We start from the raw sequence: 23,057 nt of genomic DNA, 5'->3' as shown, positions 1-23,057 counted from the left end.
GTTATTTGTTATTCAATAATTAATAATTATTGTTCTAAATTTGTTCTGGATTAGTACTAAAAATTCAAATTTTAAACAACCGTTAATTTTATGTCAAATATAATCAAGAAATTTAAAGATCACGATTTGTCCATGAAAAGCAAAAGATTAGCTGAAAATCGAATAATTAACACCTCGCAGTAATAATAGCAATAATCCAACAATGATTTTAGATAAAATATGAAAAATTTAATTTATTCATCACAACAATATGCTTAATTCTTTGTATCAAACAAAATTCCATTAAGTTATAGTAATTGAACCTTTTCTCCGGCAAATATTTAAGACGATTTCGCCACTTTTAACGCTCTTGAACAACTTGATGGCATCTTGATGCGTCAAATCATGACAGACATGACCATTGACTGCTAAAATTTCATCACCAGCTTTAAGCTGTCCACTTTCTACTGCTTGTCCTTTGGCCATAATGCTTTTAATAAAAATTCCAAGTGCACCACGTGGACTATCGGCACCTCCCACGATTGTAAAACCGAGAGCTTTCTTGCCAGGCCCTTTCTCAAATATCACTGTGTGGAATGTACAGTGCGGACTTGTTTTTGCTTTACGAGGTAATGTACAAAAATTTGTGGATGGAATTTTCTTAACATTCGGTGTTGAATGTTTGTCGCTTCCATTATCATCAATTTTTTCTTTGGATTGTGCTGTTTTAAGCTTTAATTTATCATCATCACACATGTTGAGAGTAGTTGAAGCATCAAATGTATCTTCTTCTTGATTAATCACAAGCGTTGTGCCTTTTGATCTTCTCGGATGATTAAGTGTATTAAATTTCGTATTGTTATCATTTTTTTCCAGCCTGAGTGAAAAGGAACAGATTTGATAAAAAAAAGAATTAAATGGCATATACTCAATAATGATACTTACAAAGCAACAATTTCTGAAACTGAATTACGCTTTGCGGTCGAGTCATTTGCAGCATCATTTAGACCTGAATCTATTGAACGATTTTTCTGTCTTTTCTCAACAATTGATGTCGATGTTAAGGACAAATCTGTACAACTTGCTATATGATGATGATGTTTATTGAATGACGAAGAGCAGATCTTTGGTTCATTTTGTTCCTCAGCTGTGTTCTTGTGATCGTACTTTATTTCGATTCTGTTTACAGAAAAATAATAAAAACAAAAATTGTTTAAAGAATCACAAAAATGTCGCTTTCAAGAGCCTCTAAAGGCACGATATAGGCATGAATCAGACGAGTGAACGATATTTTTCTATGAAATTTCACATCAAGTCAGTTTGACTTGTTATGTCTCATTTGGTATTTGGTATTGATAATTTGCAGACGGAAGCCAGCGATTGACTCAGCATTAGGCGTCATGTGAGGAAGGTCATGGATCACAATTGATCTGTACGGTCAGCGAAGTAATAAGTAAGTAAACTTATGTCCCAGATGGAATAAAACTCTATTTAGTAGCCAAGTGGTGGGCAACCTATGTGTCGCGGCACAATAGTGTGCCATCAAAATTGAAAATGTCATGAACCGTATCGAGGCTTATCACTAAGATGTGCCGCGAAAAATAAAATATTTCCCACCACTGTAGTAGCCATTTGGAAGTCACTTAAAGTCTATTATCAAACCGTATAGGAGTGCCGCTCAGTTGGAAATACTTAAGGGTTGTATGCAATATAAGGGTGTAATTATGTGGGCAGGAGGGTTGTGTTTGTGTCTACTGTTGACAATACCACATGCCAGTTCTATTGGGAAATATGCGCATATGTCGTGTATTTCATGCGTTGCAAATCATTTTATGCTACCTTACCTTTGAACATATTTCCTCTCCGGCGGCAATTTAAACAATTCATCTTGATCAACCTTTTTATTTGGTTCAGAATTTTCATCAGTCATCGATGACGCACCAGATTCATTAATTAAAATACCGGAATCGCCATCTTCTGTTTCAACTTTCTTCGAATCAAATTCCTTAACTTGTGTCAATGTTCCATAACTTAAACTTCTTCGGCTATGAAAATATTTCCTAGAAATTGGTTCGGTTGTTATATCACTAGATGATTCAGCGGATGATGACTTTAAGTTTGAATTTGAGTAAAGTTTTGAAAACAATTTTTGTGTTTTATCAGACATTGTCCGAAATTTGCTGCTTAAGCCTTTACGCTTATGCTTTGGATTTAAATAAATTTCACCTTTCTCATTGATTTTGGTTTCATCATCATTTTGTCGATGATCATCATGATCGGTACTTGATTGAGTATTATTCATATCCATTGAAAGGAAATCATCAACAGATTTAAAGTTTTTAAGACTTTGTATCTCAAATTGTTGTTCACTTATTATCGGCTTATAGCACGAAAGTCTTGTGTGATTTAATGGATTTCTTTTCTCTCGATAAGGTACACTATAAGCACCGCAAAATGTCCGATTCAATTCCGTTTTATTATAAAACTCTTTATGGCATTCGTCTTCATCTAAAATTGACGAAATGCTCTTGTGATGATCATCATTATCGCTACAATTATTATTACTTGTATTATGATTATTTCTCCATACTTCCTTATCGAAATCAAGAACGTTGGCTAGTTTGTGTCGATGCAATCGTCTGAGTTGTGTGAAATATGTGGGCGTACTTGTCGAGATTGTTTTTATACTACTTATTGATTGATTAGATGGTGATGATGATCGTTTTGGTCGTACTGGTGAATTACATTGACCTATCCCTGACCTATCAATTACACGTCCTTCTTGTATGCTGTAACAATTTTCGGTTGATTTTGCAAATTTTTTCGACCACGTCAGAGTTCGAAATGATGAAAAATCTGTCAAAATGTGAACATATGAAAATAATAACACAATAAGATTCTCAGTTAGATGAACGTCCGCACATGTTCAATCACAAACAAATACTGAATCATCGTCATGATCATTAATTCAAAAACGAAAATATATTCTGAATCTCATCAGTATTTGTTCGGTAAAGCATATGTATATACATGTGTATACAATGTTACGTTACGTTAGTATAAATACCGCATCCCATATGATTTTAATTGTTTATTCAAAATAGCTTTGACTTTCAAACATTCGAATCCATACACACACCCGTCACACAACACAAAAAAAATAATGGAGAAGTAAACAAGATTGTGACACACATACAAAAAAGGGAAAACATGCATGCATCAATAATGAATTTAAACATTTTAATCATGACATTAATCCATTCATAATTCCCTCTATCCATATTATGATTTGTCTATATAGACATTTAAGGGGGATATAAGGAATGAAAAATGATCTCAGCATTCCATTTAAAAATTCTTATCATGTTCACCCACACTCATTTACATTATTTTGTATACAAATTTCTTTCTAATTTCATGGAAATAGTGTCTTTCCAATAATTTGTCTTACTATGTACACATGCATTGAATTTCAAATGAACGACTTTTTATTGTTAGGAAAGTATAGACATTTCTTGGAGCATATATGCATAGCTAATAGGTGCACAATATCGAGTTTTTTTTCATGAACTGGAATGTTGTGTCTCAATTTTTTTTTTCGAGGAATAAAGTTCCCGAATAGCACGAGTTGGTAAATTGATACAAGAATTGGCTAATTCAGTAGTGGACAATATATATGCCATGGATCTTTTGAATCGTATGACGTGGGCTGTTTTAATCAAGACTTGCCACCAAGGTGGCTAACTACTGGGTTAATCGACAGGTAGGTGTTGCTCTAACTCTATGATTTAAACCGAATCCGGCACCACAGAGAGAGTTGGTCAGAGTCACACCAACTCAGTGCTATGCCAGAGTCACACCAACTCAGTGCCATACCAGAGTCACACCAGTTCAGTGCCATGTCAGAGTCACACCAGCTCAGTCCACCATGTTCATTCAGTTTAAATCAGAGGGTCAAAGTTGCTGCATGTCGATTAACCCAATAGCGGATCACCTTGGTGGTAAGCCTACACCAAAACAGCACACGGCATACGGTTCGAGAGTGTTACGGTATAAGTACTGGTTGTCCACCGTAGAATTAACTGATTTGGCCTTTTCGGGATTAGAACATTTTCAATTGATTTGGAGTTGTTCACTTATTACGTAGGTAATACAAATTATATGTGGGAGTGGATGATCTGGCTTAAAGTCATGAATTACATAGAATCCAATTCCATAATTCATCAAAATTATGGATTTATTCTTTACAATTCATGTATTAGAAAGGTTTAGAACTAAAAAATCAAGAAGACCCTCAACAATTTGAGACTTTTTATGGCTTAAACGACTATAACACTTTATTAAGGTATATTAGCTTGATTGAAGTACTTCAAAGATATTTTATTGAACTATCTTATTACAAACTCGACAAATGTCACCCACATGCAAATAGCTACCAAGATAAAATTTATTGAACATTGACAGTAATAAAATGCGTTTAAAGTCACCCACATGCATAATGCTCAATAACTCGTTTTATTTTAAGCTATGATTGATTAATGTAACTTATAGAATATAAAGACATCATTAGTTGTCTAAAATTGTTGTACATGTCAAGGTTAATAGTTAATGATTGCATCGATATTCATGCATACTTTAAAGAAACGATTTTAATTGCATTGTACTGTTAAGGGTCCTCATACATGACCTTATTCTTGCCATACAACATATATAGATGCTCCATTAAAAGTACATTTAGTAGTAATAATAAAAGTAATAAATATAACTGATGACTAAACATCAAAGTAAAGTGGATGGGTCGAGGAATTCAAGTATCCATTTTAAAAATTGAACAGAACTACGCAATTGAAATTTTTATTGCACTATAACGGAACGAATAAGTAGTCAATAAATTACTTGTTTGTTATGGCATGAAAAATATTGTATTGGAAAAATTCTTAACAAGGAATTCTAGGCTACATAAGGATTTTCATACGTCAAGCTAGATGAAATTAATTTGAAGCAATTCCATGTTTTTTTCAGTGCTCTGCTGTGTTAAGTACCTTAAGAATGAATGATTGTTATTTTAAATTACGATGAACGCATTCCTTTATTAAATTACATGTAATCTTGTAAGCGAATCGACACAGATTCCAAGACTTATAGAACTTTTTCTTCGTCTATATAGGACAGTGTTGTCCAAACTTTGTTGCATCACGGCAAATCTTGGTGAAACCAAAGTCTGACTCTGAAGCTGACCAAATGTCAAATGTATATATCTTATCGTGGTATTTCCGGATATCGCTAAATATATTGCTGGCGTTCGAGATATGTGCCGGGATAAATACATTAGAGGATAGAGTAAAATCCTATTTAAAGCACATTGTTGAAATGTGGCAGCCACACAATCAGGCTAAAGAAGGTAAGGCTTTGAAACAACCCTTTCCGAAACAGGACATGTTTATGGTAAGCATCGATTGAAACCGTGGTAATTAGGCCGAATGATGAGCAACCTGTGTTTCGAGGCCAAATCGTAGGCTTACCACCAAGGTGTCCGAAAATAAAAGTTTACACGTCACTCTAACTTTCGAAGCTCCGTGACGGAGCCTTCTGGAATTGTGTTGCTCGGGCTAATGAAACTAGTTTACCGCAGCATACAGTTTGGACAACACTGCTATAGATTAATAAAGCATTTCTCCTTCGCTTTCATTTTTCTTCAACTTCTACTGATTGTCATTGAGAGAGAAATAACAAATGGTCTCAATGACATGGGATATCTTGATGCTTTTATCTTTTAAATTCAAATCCTTTAACTGAGTTTCGTTTTCTAACTGATCAGGCAGACATGTCACTTTACATGTATCATATTATTTTGGAATTTCAAAATCATTCAAATTTCAGATAAACATCAAAATATTAAAATTAGAAATAGGAATTGAAGACAAACAGACACGATCATTTTCATCACATACCTATCAAATTAATATTCAAAACGTATCCAACAAATTCTTACCTTTCCTCGATTTTCTCGTTGATTGATTCGTTTCGTAATTGATATCTTGCTTATGCTCAATCAAATTTATACTTTGTGTGCTAATCGACAATGTATCTTCTGTCTTTAATGGCGAAAGACCGATCAACTGCGCCGGTGCTTGTGAAGACTTTTGTAACCAACGCATTTTGGGCTTCTCTGAAAAACTGTGGATGAAAATAACAAAAATGTTGAATTAGGTTGAATGTGTCAGATTTTGAAATATGTTGTATTAATTATGGCAATCAAAATGCAAAGTTTTTTAACTGAAGATCTATTTGGAAAGCTATCTATCACAAGTACTAAATGTAGTAAATGTAATGTCGTGAGAATTGTGCGGATCTTTGTCATAACTTGTCATAATGACGATACTTTATGTAATGATTGTGCTAATCAGTCCCTGTTTGGAATTGAACCCACGTCCTCAGAAAATGAGAGTTTCAGATTTCCGTTCTGTTGCCTAACCACTAGGCTATGCAGTCCTCCCTCTCGCACTGGCAAATTCATAAATACTTGGTTCGATGCTTCAGATTCCAACCTACTTCTACACCATAGCAATCTAATTTCATATTACCAACAATTTTAAATGATTGAATTTTGATTCGAACCCCAGTGACACAAATGAGAGAGGCTTCGATTTGGAGTTTGTTTGAAAGTCACCGTTTCAATCTCTTCTTCGCTTGACAGCCTTCTTCGACTACATATGGTTCGGTTCCCAAGATTCGGTAACTGAAATCGGTTTCATTGCTTGTTAGGTTTAAGTACTAATGCTTTTAAAATGTATAGCATTCCTTATTGATTCAAATTTCAATGATTTTAATTAAAAATCCATCAAAATAACAATAAAAGCATGCATATACATTTTATTAAGATACATGGCATTTTTAGAATTATCTTTTTAACCCGCGTCGTGCGTGATCAAAGCATAACTCATAAAATAATTCATTAATCAATTAGATAATTTTTCCCATGTGTAGTAACAAATAAATTCATAATGTTAAGTTATGTATAGTTTTCCGAGCAATGACATACATGTGACTATTAATAATCGGCTTTTATCTACTTATTGAAATTATATAATTCTAACAATGTTATCTAATGACGTCTTAATTAATAATACAGTAATTCGATTATTATGACTATTGCTTCCCGTTAAAATTATTAGCAATTCCAGTAGCTTAACACACAATATCCGTAGAATGTGTACGATAAACATTTGAGACAAAAACGAAATAAGACAGAAAAGAAAACAAAACAAAAGAGATGCTTAATATGATCCACCTGTTCCTTCTTTATATTCTATCCATAAGAAACGATTTAAGAAAATATGTTTAAATGTAGATGTGGAAAGAACGATAATAAATAAGGTACTTAATCATAATTGCATCATCATCATCAACAACAATCATCGTTGGTTGTTTTACTATTCGATTGCATTAAATAAGAAGAAGGAGGACTTAAGTAGATGAAAATAAACCAGAATTAATCTTCATCAAAAATCTCCCTCAAGTGAAAATTCATTAAAAAACTTTTCATCTTGCCCGAGCAACATTTAATAAGTCTAAAAAAAAAAAAAAAAAAAAAAAAAAAAAAAATTAGCTATTTCAAATTTGAACGGTCAGAAGGTTCGCGGCTAAATTTCTTTTAATAAGTCTTATGGTTGCTTTAATTTTTCTTCGTAACGTAAATTTTTATTTTAAAATAAGTCGAGTTCGAAATATTCGAATTTTTCGAACATTTAATGTCGAATAATTCGAGTTTTTCAATTTGAGACGGTCATACTCAGGGCGGTGTCTTCTTCTTGTGTCGCTCGGGCAGTTGCTTCAAAAAAGGTTCTCGCTTAAGCGATTAAGTAAGTTGAAACATATCCATCATCATAATTGTGATTATTATTGAGTAACATTACATTTCATTAAATGAATTTCCTTTTGTGGTCAAGTGTGATTATAAAGTAGCAAAATAAAGTTTAAACTTGATTTAAGTATCGTCCATATATGTAGGTTTTATGTTACAAAACATATCTTTTATGCTCTCAGCATGAAGGAGACTCTTTTCATTTTGATTAGTTGATTGACATTGTTAACGGTATGCAATTAAAAAAATGTTCAAGATCGACGCATTTAACTTTTGTAAACAAATCTTTTACTCTAAATTGGATAGCTGAGTGTTCCAGAGAATACAATATAATGGTTGTAAATTGGTCGATTTATAACGGGTTCCAACAACTTTTTGAGTTGCTTTAAACAAAATATTAGTTTAAAACTGTTTTGAAAATTAAGAGAATTTGTATCGATAGCAGATTTGGATCATGCATGTTAGGACATTCTGGATGAACAGCATCCAGATGATTCACTTCTGTACGTCAATATTCTGAGAATGAATCTGAATTTCCGGTTGATGTCATAAGAGAATGATTCATTAAGGAAGTGTTGTTCAAACTGTGTTCCGCGACACTAGTATGTGACATTTGTTGTCGGTCGTATGCGATTTATCTTGTGTATTTCCACCAAGATGTGGCGTAGCACATAAAAGTTTTGACAACACTACAATAACCCGATCAGTACATGTTGAAACTTTGGAAGTACGACCAGGATAATTAGAACCAATTGGCGTCCGCTTTGCTAAACAACTATTTAGAATTTACTTGGATGCTGCTTACAACTTCCTAGAAAATGGTGATCTTACAGTCTTTGAATTGTTATGCTCAAATTCTGCTCTTGCTCAAGTAGTCATGATATAGCACTTTTCTTATCTTTTAGAAGGCTCACGAATACAATCAGCATTCACTACCGGAAATTGAGCGCATTACATGATGCTATCACGCAACTATATGAACGCACTCATTGTCTATTGGGGATTTCCAAGTATTATCTCAGAAACTCATTCGAAAGAATTATAAAAGTAATTAAGTCATAATGCACATAATCTAGATGACAAATGTTGTGCAACGCCTATAAATCGAAAGTCTACTCTAATGACCTTCAGAAGGACGTAAAACTAATGAATCAAGTTTACACATATATGTGTCATAAGCGATTTCATTTAAAATTTTAATTTCAACATAAAATTTTAATGACTTTGAGTGAAATTGTTATCTATTAGGCTATTACAGCTGTTTTCACATCATCTTCACATGCAAATAATAGCATTAGTACGGTAGCATTTATGAGTGGTAAATTATAGTGAAAGTGATCGACATGCTGTAACGTATATATCCAGTAACATAATTAGATTTTGTCTATAATCTATTTTCCTTCATTATGAATGCATTAGATTGTTTAATGAAAGCGAAAACTTTTCGAGCTTCAATCGACCGCAAGATCGATGGCGTTTGTTTGAAATAATTTGCATAACTTGCTAGTGATGAGTTCCATTAAATCACCTTTTCATCTATTATTTCGAATCAAAACAATCACCAGAAGTGCACACAATTCAATTCTCATCTCCAATAATAAAGAAAGATGATGATGTTAAGCGGAACTAAAGCGTTAATAGAGTAATTAACCATTAACAGCAAATTTTATTGTGAAATTTATTTTTAGCGCATTTTTGAGAAATCACGCTTATTATTTCACTTTGATCAGCTGGCTGGCTACTATCAGATCAGTATTATTTTAGATATTTGCGTATCACATAGTCTTAAATCTTGTAATCATTCTTAAATTTGATAAATAATGATTTCAATTAATATTTTATCTGTAAACATACCTGAAGTTGGCAACGAATGAAAGATTTGACTTTGAATGAGAAATTCGAATTTTGAATAACCGTTAAATGACAAATCTCTAAGTTTGTGATTTGTTAATCAAAAATACTGATCGCTGGGTCAAAAATGCGCTGAATTCACTCAGAAGCAACGAGCAAGTACTTTAATTACTTTTTTCATACTACGAGTAATGCTTAATGAAGATGTTATTACCGGCAGTGTCTTCATGTATTTCCGAAATTAATTCAAATAATGTAAAAAAATTGGATCCACAAATAAACTTTTACAACTGTTTTAAACATGTAACTCATTCACTTCACAGTCGTTTGTCTTTCTCTAATAGCCATTTCAAATGTCATTCACTTGCGTACATCATTACAAGACTGTGAAGTGAAAAAATGGTGCGTAAAATATGGTTGATTACGAATATTAAATAACTCTTTTTTTTCACTTTCATTTCAATTGTTCTGTGTGCTTTGAATATTGATGAAACAGTGCTGCTTGTGGCTTGTGGAGAAGAAAATACATTTTTTCTCAAAATTGTGCAACATTACAAGAAACAAAAAAAGTTTGTTTGGGCATTGCATTTCATCATTGCCTCGAAATTTTTTGACTATGGAATAATCTACCATGTACAGCATGCTGCTCATCAGATAAGAAAAAGATGATCTAATGAGGAGAAAACAACACGACGAACCCACAAAATTTTGTCAATTAATCCTGAAAAATTGATTATGTGCTTTCCATTTTGACATAAGAGGAAGGAAACTTAGACAATCAAAATTTCACATCTATTTTGAGTCAAAAGTTTTGATCATCAACAACTTTATTGTCAAATTGCTTAATTATGAAAGTCTTTCTTTTATGATTAATTGACATTTGTCTCTATTTAGCTGTTAAATGCAATTAAAAAGTTGATGAAGACATTTGATTTCCTGCTTTTTTGTTTTTCCTATCTTAGGAACTGGAAGTCTGAAGAGTATGCCGGGTACTATATCAGTATTCAAAGTTATTAGAGGATCAAACCTCCCGAATGGTACGATATGGGAAATTTCAATTTCCGTCTTGAAAATGGATCGAATACTGTTGTCACGGTGCCATCAAGTGAATATTATGTCTCGCCGTCAATACAGTGCCCTAATGACTGCATTGTGATACCTTCCCTGAGCGGCATGATTCGAAATCGAGCTTTGCTTAATTCGCTCACATGATCAGCTCGGATTAGTTTCGATTATTGTGCACCAAAATATTAAACAAATAAGTCACCGAACCATTACCTTAAACTTCTTTAATATCTCACACGAACCAACAAAACAGATAGTGAAATCGTCTGCAATAAATTCCACGATATATTCTTGACTCAAGTTCAATTTCATTACTAATTAATATTGTATTAATTCATATCGATAACCTTAAACTTTATTACAATACAGTATAAAGAGGCTCAAAAATACATTAAGAGAATCAACCTTATTGATGCATAAAATTTATGAAGGTCTCACGATTTATTGTAATTAGCAAAAAAGTTTTTCGTCTATTGATTCCGATAATCTTAATTAATATTAATTCTGATTCCTACTGTTTTAAATTTTTTGCAGTGTCAATTCACAACTGGAATTAAGACACTTTTGTCAATCGCATTAATTTTCGCTGGTCGTACAGATCAATTGTGATCCATGGCCTCCCTTAGTTTGCGTCTGAAGCTGGTTCTATCCGAAGCCAAGTGCATTACCAACTCTTTCGACACCATCATTTTCAATTCCAATTCTACTTTTGAATAAGTCACCTAGCTTTTTTGGTTTATAGATAAATCTCAGAATCTTCCTATCAAATACACCAAGACGGTAACCAGTCTGCAACAGTCATATTCCATGACTCTGAATTGTAAAATACTACCGGACGTATTACCTCAACAAGCAATAAGACCGCTTTTGGGTACCGTAGTGGTATTTCTGTACCATGAGAGTATGCTCTATATCTGTTAGGGTTAGCGACATTATCGTCACATTATCAATGGATGTTTAAAAGCATCAAATGACACAATTATTGTCACTTGTTTTTTGTTACGCTTAATCTAATTAATCTAACCTTACAATGCCTTCTTTTTTCGACACATACGGCAATTATATCATAATTAAGTTTATGATGTGAGAAGTTCATACTGACTGTTTTTTTGCTTGATTAACATTGACATAACAAATAAAATTTACCGCCACTAAAAAATTAATAATTTAGTTGAAGAATTTCATTGTATATGGCATAATGTCGAGTTCATTGTGTACCGCATCCGAAAATTATTTTCATATGATTACAATAATGCCTCTCGTTTGTGAATTGACTGTAATAAATTAAATTACAATCAAGAGGAAAAAAAATAAAATCGTGCTCGAATGAATTGCGGGAAAAAATGTTCCAAATTTGGTGGATGTTCAGGAAATAACGATCATCATATATGTTAATATTTACTTTCTGTTTGCACACATTTCAATTAACAACTTGAAACTTTTTTGGTTATGAAAAGCTTTTTTTTTACTATGAAGGTGTAGAAAACGAGATTAAACGATGTATCTGCGTGAATTTAGATGTTTTGAAGGAATGTGTGTCATAAATTTATTTGCTTATTTAGCACACCCGAGTGGCGCATGGTGATAAATACTCAATAAGAATAAATATGGAGTAAGTAATTTTAATCTAAATTTACTTGAAAATTATTGTCATTATACTATTAAATATGGAACCGTTCGTAAATGATGTCAATCAAAACAAGAAATCTTAAATACCTTGCTGGAATAGGTAAAATACTTGGTTCGAATTCGGTATGATAACCTCACGAATCTTTGAGCAAAATTGACCTTTTCCAAAATTTCAGCAACTTTGATTGCTTAATGTATGCGATCAAGCCAAAATTGGAAACCTGGACAACGTCATATTGAGGAACGATTCAGAAACTTTCAAGAAGCAATGGAACGAGAACTACTAGGTTATCTAATGATTGAAAAATTGATAGATAGGACCTGGAATCTTCATATTATGCTTATAGATAATCAAACCAAAAGCCTAAATTTATCTGACATCTACTTTTTAATATTGTAAACTTGATACTTCATATCAATGTGTTTCTAATCACTAGTACCTGACTGCATATCAAAACTCAAGTGGCCATAGAAGAAAGAAAGATTTTTAAATTGTTTTTCTTCTAAAATTTATGTACTTGACGCTTAAACTTAATCTACTTGCTATATCATTACATCGACTCTAATACATTCTATTTTAAATCACACGTAATTTTGAAATAACCTCCAATAAACTTCTTAAAACGGTTGACTAATGACATTTTTACCATAATTAGGACATGATGCAACAAGCTTATTATAATGCTTTTTAGTTTCAATCTAGGCAATATTAATTCATTAAACATCAATCGCATCCACATACGAATATTTGCAACAATATTAATAATCTTTGCATCAATGAATAATCAGCATTTATTTCAAGCTTAAAATCTGAATTGGATGTGAATAAATTTCGATGAATAGAATTAGCGAAAGAAATGTATTCATTAAAAAGTATGAAAAGTTTAAATTTGTTTTGACAATAATCACAAAAAGATTTTGTTTTCTTCTTTTCCTTCATCATACACTCATTGAAGTCATTTATATGCGAGGAACAGAGTGTAAGGTCATCATTTCAGTTCAATCTCATCTCTGTTTTCATATTTTAATGTGTGGCAAATCTAATAAATCAAAATGTTTGTGAATTCGCTTAGTTCAGGGATGCGCAACCTTTGCGGTACCCCTTGGTGATAAGCCTGGTTCAACACCGCACACGGCATTCGATTCATAGCATTTACATGAATTTTTAGTGCCGCAGCACAAAGTTTGCCCACAAATGGCTTAACTATTGCTTTCACCGACTAATTTAATAGTCAGCGTACACTTGTTGACACATAAGCCTGCTGATTTTGGAAATGACAATCAATTTTTTGTGCAAACATCTGCCATATGAATTAACACAATAATTGATTACTTAGGAGCACTTCCGTGAACTTCAAATATCATGTTAATGCTAATATAATTCAATATTCTTGTGATGAAAGCTTGTCAAAATTAAATAAAAGAATCAATGACGCATTTGAATTGGATGTAACGTAAATAAATAAATTTACTGTATTTATGGTCTATAAGTATTGTCAATTTTATAAAGTGTGCTTATCCCACATATTTAAAAATAGAAATACTCGTGTATTGTTCGTGTGAAATGAATTTTAAGTCAGTCTGTAGTACCATCAACTCTGAGCCTAATAGAAAAATATTTCCTTAATGTGTTCTATATTTGGAGAGATTAGAGCTTTTGTTTAGCTTATTTGGCATACATTTTGGTCATTTTTGTCATCGTGCTGATGACATCAATTCTTTTTTGACATGCTTGATGAATTTTTTAGGTGCAGACTGAGTCATTTAGTGTGGATTAAACAAAAAATTGCATAAATCCGTTAAAAATTTCAGATTTGATCCAAAAGACACACAAAAAAATACTGTTTAATGACCATTATTGATTTATAATCCACATCCTGATCTATAAAATGCGGAAAATGTAACGTTAAATTCTATGTAACATGATATGCGCAAACAGGCATGGTCGACAGACGTCGAAGGCATTATGCTCTCAAAAAACATAAAAAAATGTTTTATTGTGTAAATTGAAATTCAAAAAATCAACTTTTATGGATGGGAATGAATTTAAATCAGGGGTGGACAACCTTTTATTTTTCGCGGCACACTTTGGTGGTAAGTCTCGACCGAAACCGCACATGGCATACGGTTTATGGTATTTCTTCTAATTTTTGACCATACACAAGTGTGCCGCGGATCACAGGTTGTCCACCACTGATTTAAATTATAGTTTCCCATATATCCAAATGATTGATTCTTATGGAAATTGAATAATAATTTATATTTATGTATAAGATCATAAGAGAGCATGGGTTCATCCCCAAATTTCTTTAATATTTCAATTTTTCATTCTTTTACATGCCTCATTGGATATTTATGTCAGAAAATACCTGCATCCATGGATTACACAATATTTCATGTTGTATATTTTTGACAATTCACACTTCACAGCAGGTAGGCATACACATATAAATTATATCGAGTCATTATACGAAAGGGATCATCATCGTTGCATTGATTGAGACGGACACAAAGAAGGCACAGAGAGGAGAAGAAAAGAAAATTATTATATTAAGCGAGATATGTGATTTACTTCTTTATGTCCATGATGATTGTGTATTATATTGATTTTTTATATTACATTTTGGATTTGCGATTCTCGAATTGATTGATCAAGGTTGAAATAAAAATAATTAAAATTTTTCATGGTTAAAAAAGCTTAGTGAGCGGATCATGCTGTAAAATTGTATGAAGATGAGATGAATATCTGGAAAAGTTTTTCTATCTCTGTATTCTTATTTGAGAATTGATTTGTATGAAATTTTTGGCAATCATGTTCAAGTGGATAAATTTCTGTGTAGAACACGGGAGCAATTTGTCAGATCGTATTGAAACATTGCCTCCGGGAATGGTACGGAAGAGTTTTAATTGAAGTTGAATGGGAAGAGAGAACCTGATTAGCACAAAATATTCATGTCAGTCATATGGAGTTCAAATGATATCTTGCATGAATAATGCTATAAAAATTGACTATTGGATGCCATGTGGCCTCCATCTGGGTGCCACGGAAAACTTGTGACGATCGGCCAATCTTTGCATTATTGCCGACCAGTGGTGTAGCAAGAGAAGTAGGAGTGAGTTTGGACCGAGCCCAATTTGAATGAAATAAATTTTTAATTTATTAGGATTTTTAGAAAGAGATTCACAAAATCTTCAAAAAAATTGAAAATGCTCTGATTTTATTACTGTGGTCAACTCTTTGACTACACCACTGCTGGATAAAATACCATCAATAAATGATCCACTCAACTCACTATACTTTATTTGATTTTAAAGATAATCAATTTTCAGAATTGATAATAATTTTACCGCAAGTCACACAATATATATTGCACTTGACGACTAATCTGATTAATACGTGTTGTTGCTTAATAATCCGTCTGAATGTGCATCGATGAATCAAACGCATGAACTCACCATAAAAAAATTCTCAATATTTGTTTTCACAATTTCATGCAAATTATTTTTTAAATCTTTTTTTTTCCTTATTTTTTTTTTTTTGCAAAATTAGCATCAAAAGACTTTCTAATTTGTCACTTCACCTCAATTTACTTGTTACTTCTCATTGTCATCCATGTGACAAAAAAATCACTAATTATTATTAACAATTTTCATATTTTTTTGCAATTTGATTTAACTTAATTTTTTTATATTCTCAACATTTATTACCCATGAAAGTGTTGGATGTGATTTTCAAGTCCACCTCTACACGACTTAACGATTAAATTAAGACTGAGTAGCACCACTAAAGACCAAAAGAAACAAAAAGTATTTTTAAAAACAAACGTGAGAGAGCCGGTTTCTTCTCTTTAAGTTGCTCAGAGCGAATTCTTCTCATTCGTTCAACTTTACTTTATTTTTCTTTTCTTTTATTGATATTTCCACGGTACTGTGGAAGTAAATTTAAAAAATATTTATTGCATGATTAGATGTATCTTAAATTACTCTATTCACCTCAATTTAATTGTGTAATAGCATGAAATTATATGTAAAGTAAAAGAAGATATTCTTAATACATCATGTCACATTCAGTCACACGGTAGCTCGTAATTTTACACATGGCAGCATATTCGGCCTATATTTATCGTCCAAAAGAACAGAAGCCAGAATGAAATTGTAATTTTTTTCGGGCTTTTATTTACCGCTACCGTCTGTGGCTGATTGTTCATCTTTAAAGTCAATTAAATTGGAATTATAAAGTAATTTGTTTCTACTAAACATAATAAAATTGATAATAAGAGTTGTGGTGTCGAATTTGCTAAATTATCTACATCTTAATAACCATTTTGTCTTGAATGAAATTGAAGTTTTCCGTCCTCAGAAAGTTAATTGGTTACAAAAACCTTTTAATTTGGTTACAAACATATGATTGAGTGATTCTTTAGATTATCAGGGGAACCATAAGGTTGTTTACGTATTAGCGGTTGGCTCTAATTGTAATTAAGAACTTCTTACGGATTGTAAATTATAATTACGATGTTTATTCTTCGGGTTTTAAATGCAAACTGAACTTTTGTATGAAAAAGGGGCTTTGAACTATTAAAAATAAATAATATTTAAATCTGAAATGAACGTTGCAAAATGATCACATTGAGAAAGAGTAACAAGACAAGTTAGGTCAGAAAATTCTATTTATCATCATCATTTGTAAACGAATGCGCTGCATTTAAAGCCTACTCGTTGAGATTCTCAATCTTTAGCAACATCAAGTTTCCATATAAAATGCGAATGCAATATGTTGTGAGGATAGTTGGTGAAATTTGATAAGAAACAAAAATGGAACACCCGCTGATCGTAATTGAACGATTATGAAATTGGATGATCGGCTTATGATTGAATAAAAATTATTAACAATTCTTGATTATTTAAGTAAAAATCAATTTGCAAGTCTACAGACTCCAGTGAATTGGCACAAAGGAATTTCAATAAATGAAATAAAAAGAAGAAGAATATTTTGTATGTAAAAGAAAAGAATCTCACATTGGAATTTTAAGTGGCCGCATTATAGACAGAAATGTTAAAGCCTTTTAGCAATGTTGCTTCTTTTTATTTATTTATTTTTTTGTTGTTTTAAAGTAAATCAGATGTAAAGACTGCTCACCTTGTGTTTGATTTCATAAATTTTTACACAAACTTCCTTTTTGAAGTGCAATGCCGATAATCGATTGCATGATGATGCAACATTATTTAATCGTATCATATGCATTGATGATGTATTTCTATGTCATGGCAAGACTGCAAATTAATAAACCTTACTGTTTTTGATACTTTACAAGTTAAATCATGCAAACACGAATTTAACAGTTACGACTGTAAGATTGATTTAACACATTTATTCAGTAACCGACTAACCGATAAGCAAATAATATTTTTGGTAGTTCATTCATAATTATTATTATTATTGTTGTGACTGATTAACATCCATATAATTTTCTGATTCTTCGGTCCATTTGGATGGATTGCTTGTTTGAAAGACATTTTGGATACACACATAATAACAACGTTCCTTAATGTTAAAAGGGTGTTCAAAGTTTATTTATAGTTTATTCAAAGGTCAGCACAAAATGTTTGATCATGCAAATTAATGTTCTCTTAGTTAATAATCATGGACATCAAAAATCTTTTTTTTATCAATTATTTGCTTATGAGTCTTAGATTTCTATTGGGGTTACTAATGTTATTGTTGGTAATGATGACTCCTTATTCAATTGTGAATTCAGTTCAGGACTTTTTAGAACACTTACGAATCTTTTTAATCCAGGGCGATGTCTCTCACAGGAATTTGGTCCTGTCCTGTTTTCCTCACTAATTGTTTCGAATTGCTTCAAGAGTTGATTTATACTAAGCATTATGTTGGTTTAATGCGTCCTATATTAAAAATAAACAAAGCTATAAATGTCTCAAATAAATTGTTTACAACTTCAAAAGAGATCAGAGTGTTTCTGAGTATCGCGCCTAAAACTTATGCAACTTTTATTTGATCTCCTCGAGAAGTTTACATTCAAATCATGTGATGTGAGCACTTCTCGCTCAGAGAATCCTGAATATGGCTTATCTTTCAAATCATAAATTTCCTAACACAAAACAAAGCAATGCATATCAAATCCGTTTAAAACTATGAAAACTAACTTATCTTTTCACTAAACAGTGATAGAATGGCACCGCAACTTCCATTTATATGCTAATCTACAGGTTACTTTCAATGCTCAAGAGATTGTTCATCTGAGCTTATGTTTTATTATCATATTGATTGTGATACTAAGATAATTGGTTTATATTTGTTGACAAATTAGCATAAATTAATTAGTTTGTATTGTTATTTGATGGACATTTAAATCTATTGTAAAATTCACTGTCACTCTCGATTGCTCTGATTTATAAAGCGTTATAAATTGATAGTTCATGACAAGATGATTAAAAGATGTTAAATGAAATTCTTTAGATCACAATATGTCATGAGCTTGAAACCATATGTTTAGAGCCGTTTTGAGGAGTCAATTTGTGGTCTATGAATGTTTTAAGCTCATTTGAGACATCAGTTTGAAAATGATATTTCCTCATAATCCATCCCCGAGTAGCACAATGCGGCGAACTGCATTTTGCTTTAATCCGCCGTCACGGTGTGTAGCAGTGGTGTAGAAGTTTGATCGTCCGTTACCCGACTTTAACGAACCAGGTTCGATCCCAAGGAGAGCCTAGTCACCCCATTCAACTGTGCAGAGTTGAGAACGTCTCAACCGTTAATACAGCGACGCAGCATTGCGCTAGCGAACACGATGTGCTGTTCGGTAAAGTCATCAATAACAACAACGCGAATTATGACCTCTCGTATTTTTGATGTGCTGAAAAGTGAAGATAAATTATATGCATGACCTTTCACACGTTGTGTGTTTATGTCACATCAGTTTACTCCTTTGCCTTCACAATTCAGGTTGTTAATATGCTGTGATAAGAAAGAAAAAAAAAAGTCATCAATGATGTTTATAAATATGCGGCTTTGGCGAGACTGCTGCGATTAAATAATTTTCTCTTCTTCTCTCAATTTCTATCTCTTTAGATGTCCCAATGATGATGATGATGTCTTTAATATTATCATCTTTACTTTTTAATTCACGGAATTTTTCATCTCCGTCAGTATTTGTTCATTCATTGTTTAGATCGGTGCTGTGTGCGAATTAAAATATTTTTTTCATTGATCAGATAAGGAAGAGAGGATGACAAAGAATAATTTCGAAGTTCCTTTTCGTTTAGTGTTGATTCTTTTTCTTGGTATTATACTTGGTATAAGTCTGTCAACAATATTCATATATCCAAAGAAATTTTCTGTAATATTAAACAATGTGAAACCAAAAACAAAGCCAGTGGACATAATAAATGCAAGAAGTTTAACACTTGATCAATACAATAAATCTATGGCTGATGAGTTAACTAGAGATGTACGTGTTTTATGTTGGGTATTGACAATGCCTGAAAATCACAAGAAAAAAGCCTTACATGTGAAAAATACATGGGGCAAGAGGTGTAATAAATTGCTTTTTATGAGCACGACTGCCGATTCCGAGTTAAATACCATTAGTTTGCCAGTGGAAGAGAAGAGGTCTAGTCTTTGGGATAAGACGCGTTTCGCACTTCAATATATTTATAATTATCACTTTGATGATGCCGATTGGTTTCTAAAAGCTGATGATGATTCGTAAGTAGATACGCTTGATCTTTAAGTGCTATTTAAAAAATTTTTGGTATTAATTCATCCTTCCTAGTTATTATATCATGGAGAACGTTCGGTACATGCTGTCGCAATATCATTCAAAAACATCATTATATTTTGGTCACAGATATGCCTCAAAATATGTTGATTCAGGGTATATGGCTGGTGGTGGATATATACTGTCCAAAAAGGCTGTTGAAAAATTCGTAACAAAATTAATGCATGACAAGACAAATTGTCGACTTGAAAATGAAGGTGCTGAAGATCTCGAACTTGGAAAATGCTTTGAGAACCAAACACTGTTTATTGACGATCGGGACATGCAGCAGCAGAAGAGATTCTTTCCTGTTGGAGTTTTGGAACATTTTAAACCAAGGACTGAAAATAGTACATTTTGGTATGACAAAATGCTATACCATGACTCAAAATTTGGTGGACTTGATTGCTGCTCAGACTTGATCGTTAATCTTCATTACATTACTCCAAATCAGATGTATATGTTTGATTATCTAATCTATAATGTTCATCCGTATGGTCTTGAAAAGAATTCAACAGAAAAATTACCGCCGAAAATTCCATTGACTGAAATAATTAAATCGTCAGATGAGCCAAGTAATGCCACCGATTATAAAAGTCATGTAACTCATCACATATTTGAAGAGGATGAGAAATTCAGATAATTGAATTATGGAGACAAAACTGTAATTAGTGATAAGTGAAATTATGGAGATTATAAGACAAATAGTAAGCTTTTATAGCACCGTTTAAGCGTGCCATTGTTTGTCAATTGATCAATACTTGCTGTGATTAAAGATACAAGAAAAGTTATTTTGAATATCACATTGATGTGAAAATAATGATTGAGAAATTGTATAGCTGCTATGTGTATGGATGCCTTTTTTGTTGAGTCATTTAAATCTTGAATATATGTAAATAAGATTTGAAGATTGTTTGGAAGAATATTGCAATTGTGGTTAATTTTGGGCTCGGTCAATTTCATACTAAATCAATCAACATTCAGGGGTGTAATACCAAATGGATCCGGTTCATTGGTGTCGCTTGCCAGGCTAATATACTGTGACATACAGCCTGTCCATCTCGGGGTTTGTCTTTTCGATGTGGTCGTTCACTTATTACGTTACAGCCGTGATGCCAATCTTATATTTTTCACGGCACACCTTGGTGGAACGCACCGACTGAAATCGCACACGGCATACAGTTCAAGGCATTTTCAGTGTACGTTTGCCGTGCAGTGTGTCCACCACTGTATTACAGAATAACGAGTATTTTTAAAACTGAACAATGGAATTTTCGGAATTTCTATTGTTTAAATGAAATTCAAATCTTCCTGAATGTCATAACTGAAAGCTCCTGTCAATAAACGACTCCTTAACCAATAACTATTAAAGATTCTGTTTTATCATCCTGTATTTTACCCCTGAAAAGCAATTAAAACTTGATAAATTATCACTTTTGATAATAATCTGGATGTTGTCATGGCCATACATTGATCAGTAATTAGCATATCCTAATTTTTGCACGCGACTGATTAGGCAGTCTATAAACAGCCAAACTTTACCAAACAAATTAAATATTCATTTTACACATGCATATTATGAATACCTGCAAATTTTTTAAAAGGAATTCTGTGGATGCAAATTGAAAAAATTAAGAATTCTTAATTCCATTAGATTTTTTGTGATATTTTTATATATTCCCGAGCGACACAAAAGAAGACTTGTGGAATTTTACCTTACCTTTTGATACGTGAACTCAAAACATGTTTATTTGCTCAAATTCCCATTAGCATTTATAAATTCATCATTTGAATTTCACCTTACCTTTTGATACGTGAACTCAAAACATGTTTATTTGCTCAAATTCCCATTAGCATTTATAAATTCATCATTTGACCTTTACATTGTGAATTTACCTTTGTAATAAAATAAAATACGTATTACGTAAGGAGTATCACCGTGACATCTTCGTTTTATTATTAAAAAATCATTATTTACAGGGAAAATTAAAATAAAATAATAGTTGATTATCCATAAAAATGATCAGTCATAATATCTCTTTTTCATTGCTCGATACTTCTTCAGTGCATATAAAGTTTCGATTTCTTTCTTTACATACTCCCCTTTCTCAATCATTTCATCGATCTTTTTTGGGTCTGTTTCATCTTTATTCCTAAATTGGTAATAACATAAATTACTTAGAAATTATGATCGTACTAAAAGTTAATGTTTTGGGCAGTTTTGGAATCCAGAGTTGATCGCTCATGTGACTAAGTTCTATCTGATAAGCGTTATCTATTCTTATGACATAGGAAAAGGTTCAATCTCATGTAATGACCTCGTAAAGGGTTTAATGGGATTTAATAGACACAAATTCAAAGATCCAGTGATCCACACTTTTAAGGGTTCAACTTTGACCTTAGGTCTTAAAACCATAGAAACACAGAATGCAATATGCACATATGTTTTGAGCCTTATCAATGTGACAGATTAAGATATTCAGTCAAAATAAGCTGGTCCTTAAAATGCCAATCAGACAACTCTGATCCATAATATTTACAAACAAACTTTTTATCACTTAATCTCTTACCGTAAAAAGGCTTTCTTACATCCAATTTGCATTTTTTTGGCATCTGCAGGATATTCTTTAAGTAGATATTGCAGATTCTTGTAAAGTGCAATGACTCGACTCTTTTGAGACATTTTGATAATCAGAACTAATAAAAATTTAAAGAACTAAAAATTCGAAATGAAAACAATATATGGATGTAATAAATGAGTTAGAAATGTATTTTGTTATAACTTGTGCGCATTTGAATGCACTGATCATCTATAATGAGCTAGTATACAATGAGCATGCTTGATATCATGTCCATATTGATTTTAAATATTTTTAAATTTTTCT

The 23,057-nt window shown here is 32.3% G+C and overlaps 3 protein-coding genes across 3 annotated transcripts; 1 reads left to right on the top strand and 2 right to left on the bottom strand.

Annotated features, from left to right (window-relative positions):
- Positions 1–206: 206 nt before the first annotated feature.
- Positions 207–16,172, bottom strand: LOC139087637 (uncharacterized). The gene is made up of 5 exons (XM_070636499.1): positions 16,097–16,172; positions 5,972–6,156; positions 1,824–2,835; positions 925–1,158; positions 207–856 (listed from the first exon to the last, which is right to left on the bottom strand). Exons 2-5 carry the CDS (start codon positions 6,135–6,137, stop codon positions 283–285), a joined length of 1,986 nt encoding a protein of 661 aa, XP_070492600.1. The 5' UTR covers positions 6,138–6,156; positions 16,097–16,172; the 3' UTR covers positions 207–282.
- A 3,407-nt stretch (positions 16,173–19,579) lies between these two features.
- LOC139087603 (glycoprotein-N-acetylgalactosamine 3-beta-galactosyltransferase 1-like) lies at positions 19,580–21,965 on the top strand. Its single transcript, XM_070636454.1, has 2 exons — positions 19,580–20,120; positions 20,188–21,965. Exons 1-2 carry the CDS (start codon positions 19,642–19,644, stop codon positions 20,813–20,815), a joined length of 1,107 nt encoding a protein of 368 aa, XP_070492555.1. The 5' UTR covers positions 19,580–19,641; the 3' UTR covers positions 20,816–21,965.
- A 132-nt stretch (positions 21,966–22,097) lies between these two features.
- osi (electron transfer flavoprotein regulatory factor orsai) lies at positions 22,098–23,006 on the bottom strand. The gene is made up of 2 exons (XM_070636455.1): positions 22,743–23,006; positions 22,098–22,325 (listed from the first exon to the last, which is right to left on the bottom strand). Exons 1-2 carry the CDS (start codon positions 22,853–22,855, stop codon positions 22,196–22,198), a joined length of 243 nt encoding a protein of 80 aa, XP_070492556.1. The 5' UTR covers positions 22,856–23,006; the 3' UTR covers positions 22,098–22,195.
- Between the last annotated feature and the right edge of the window lie 51 nt (positions 23,007–23,057).

Source organism: Chironomus tepperi, unplaced genomic scaffold (assembly GCF_022539635.2).
Source record: "Chironomus tepperi strain 1889 unplaced genomic scaffold, CSIRO-AGI_Ctep_v1 contig_128, whole genome shotgun sequence".
NCBI classification, from domain to species: Eukaryota; Metazoa; Arthropoda; class Insecta; order Diptera; family Chironomidae; genus Chironomus; species Chironomus tepperi.
Note: the sequence above shows the minus strand (reverse complement) of the source record. Positions and strands in the feature narration are given on the sequence as shown.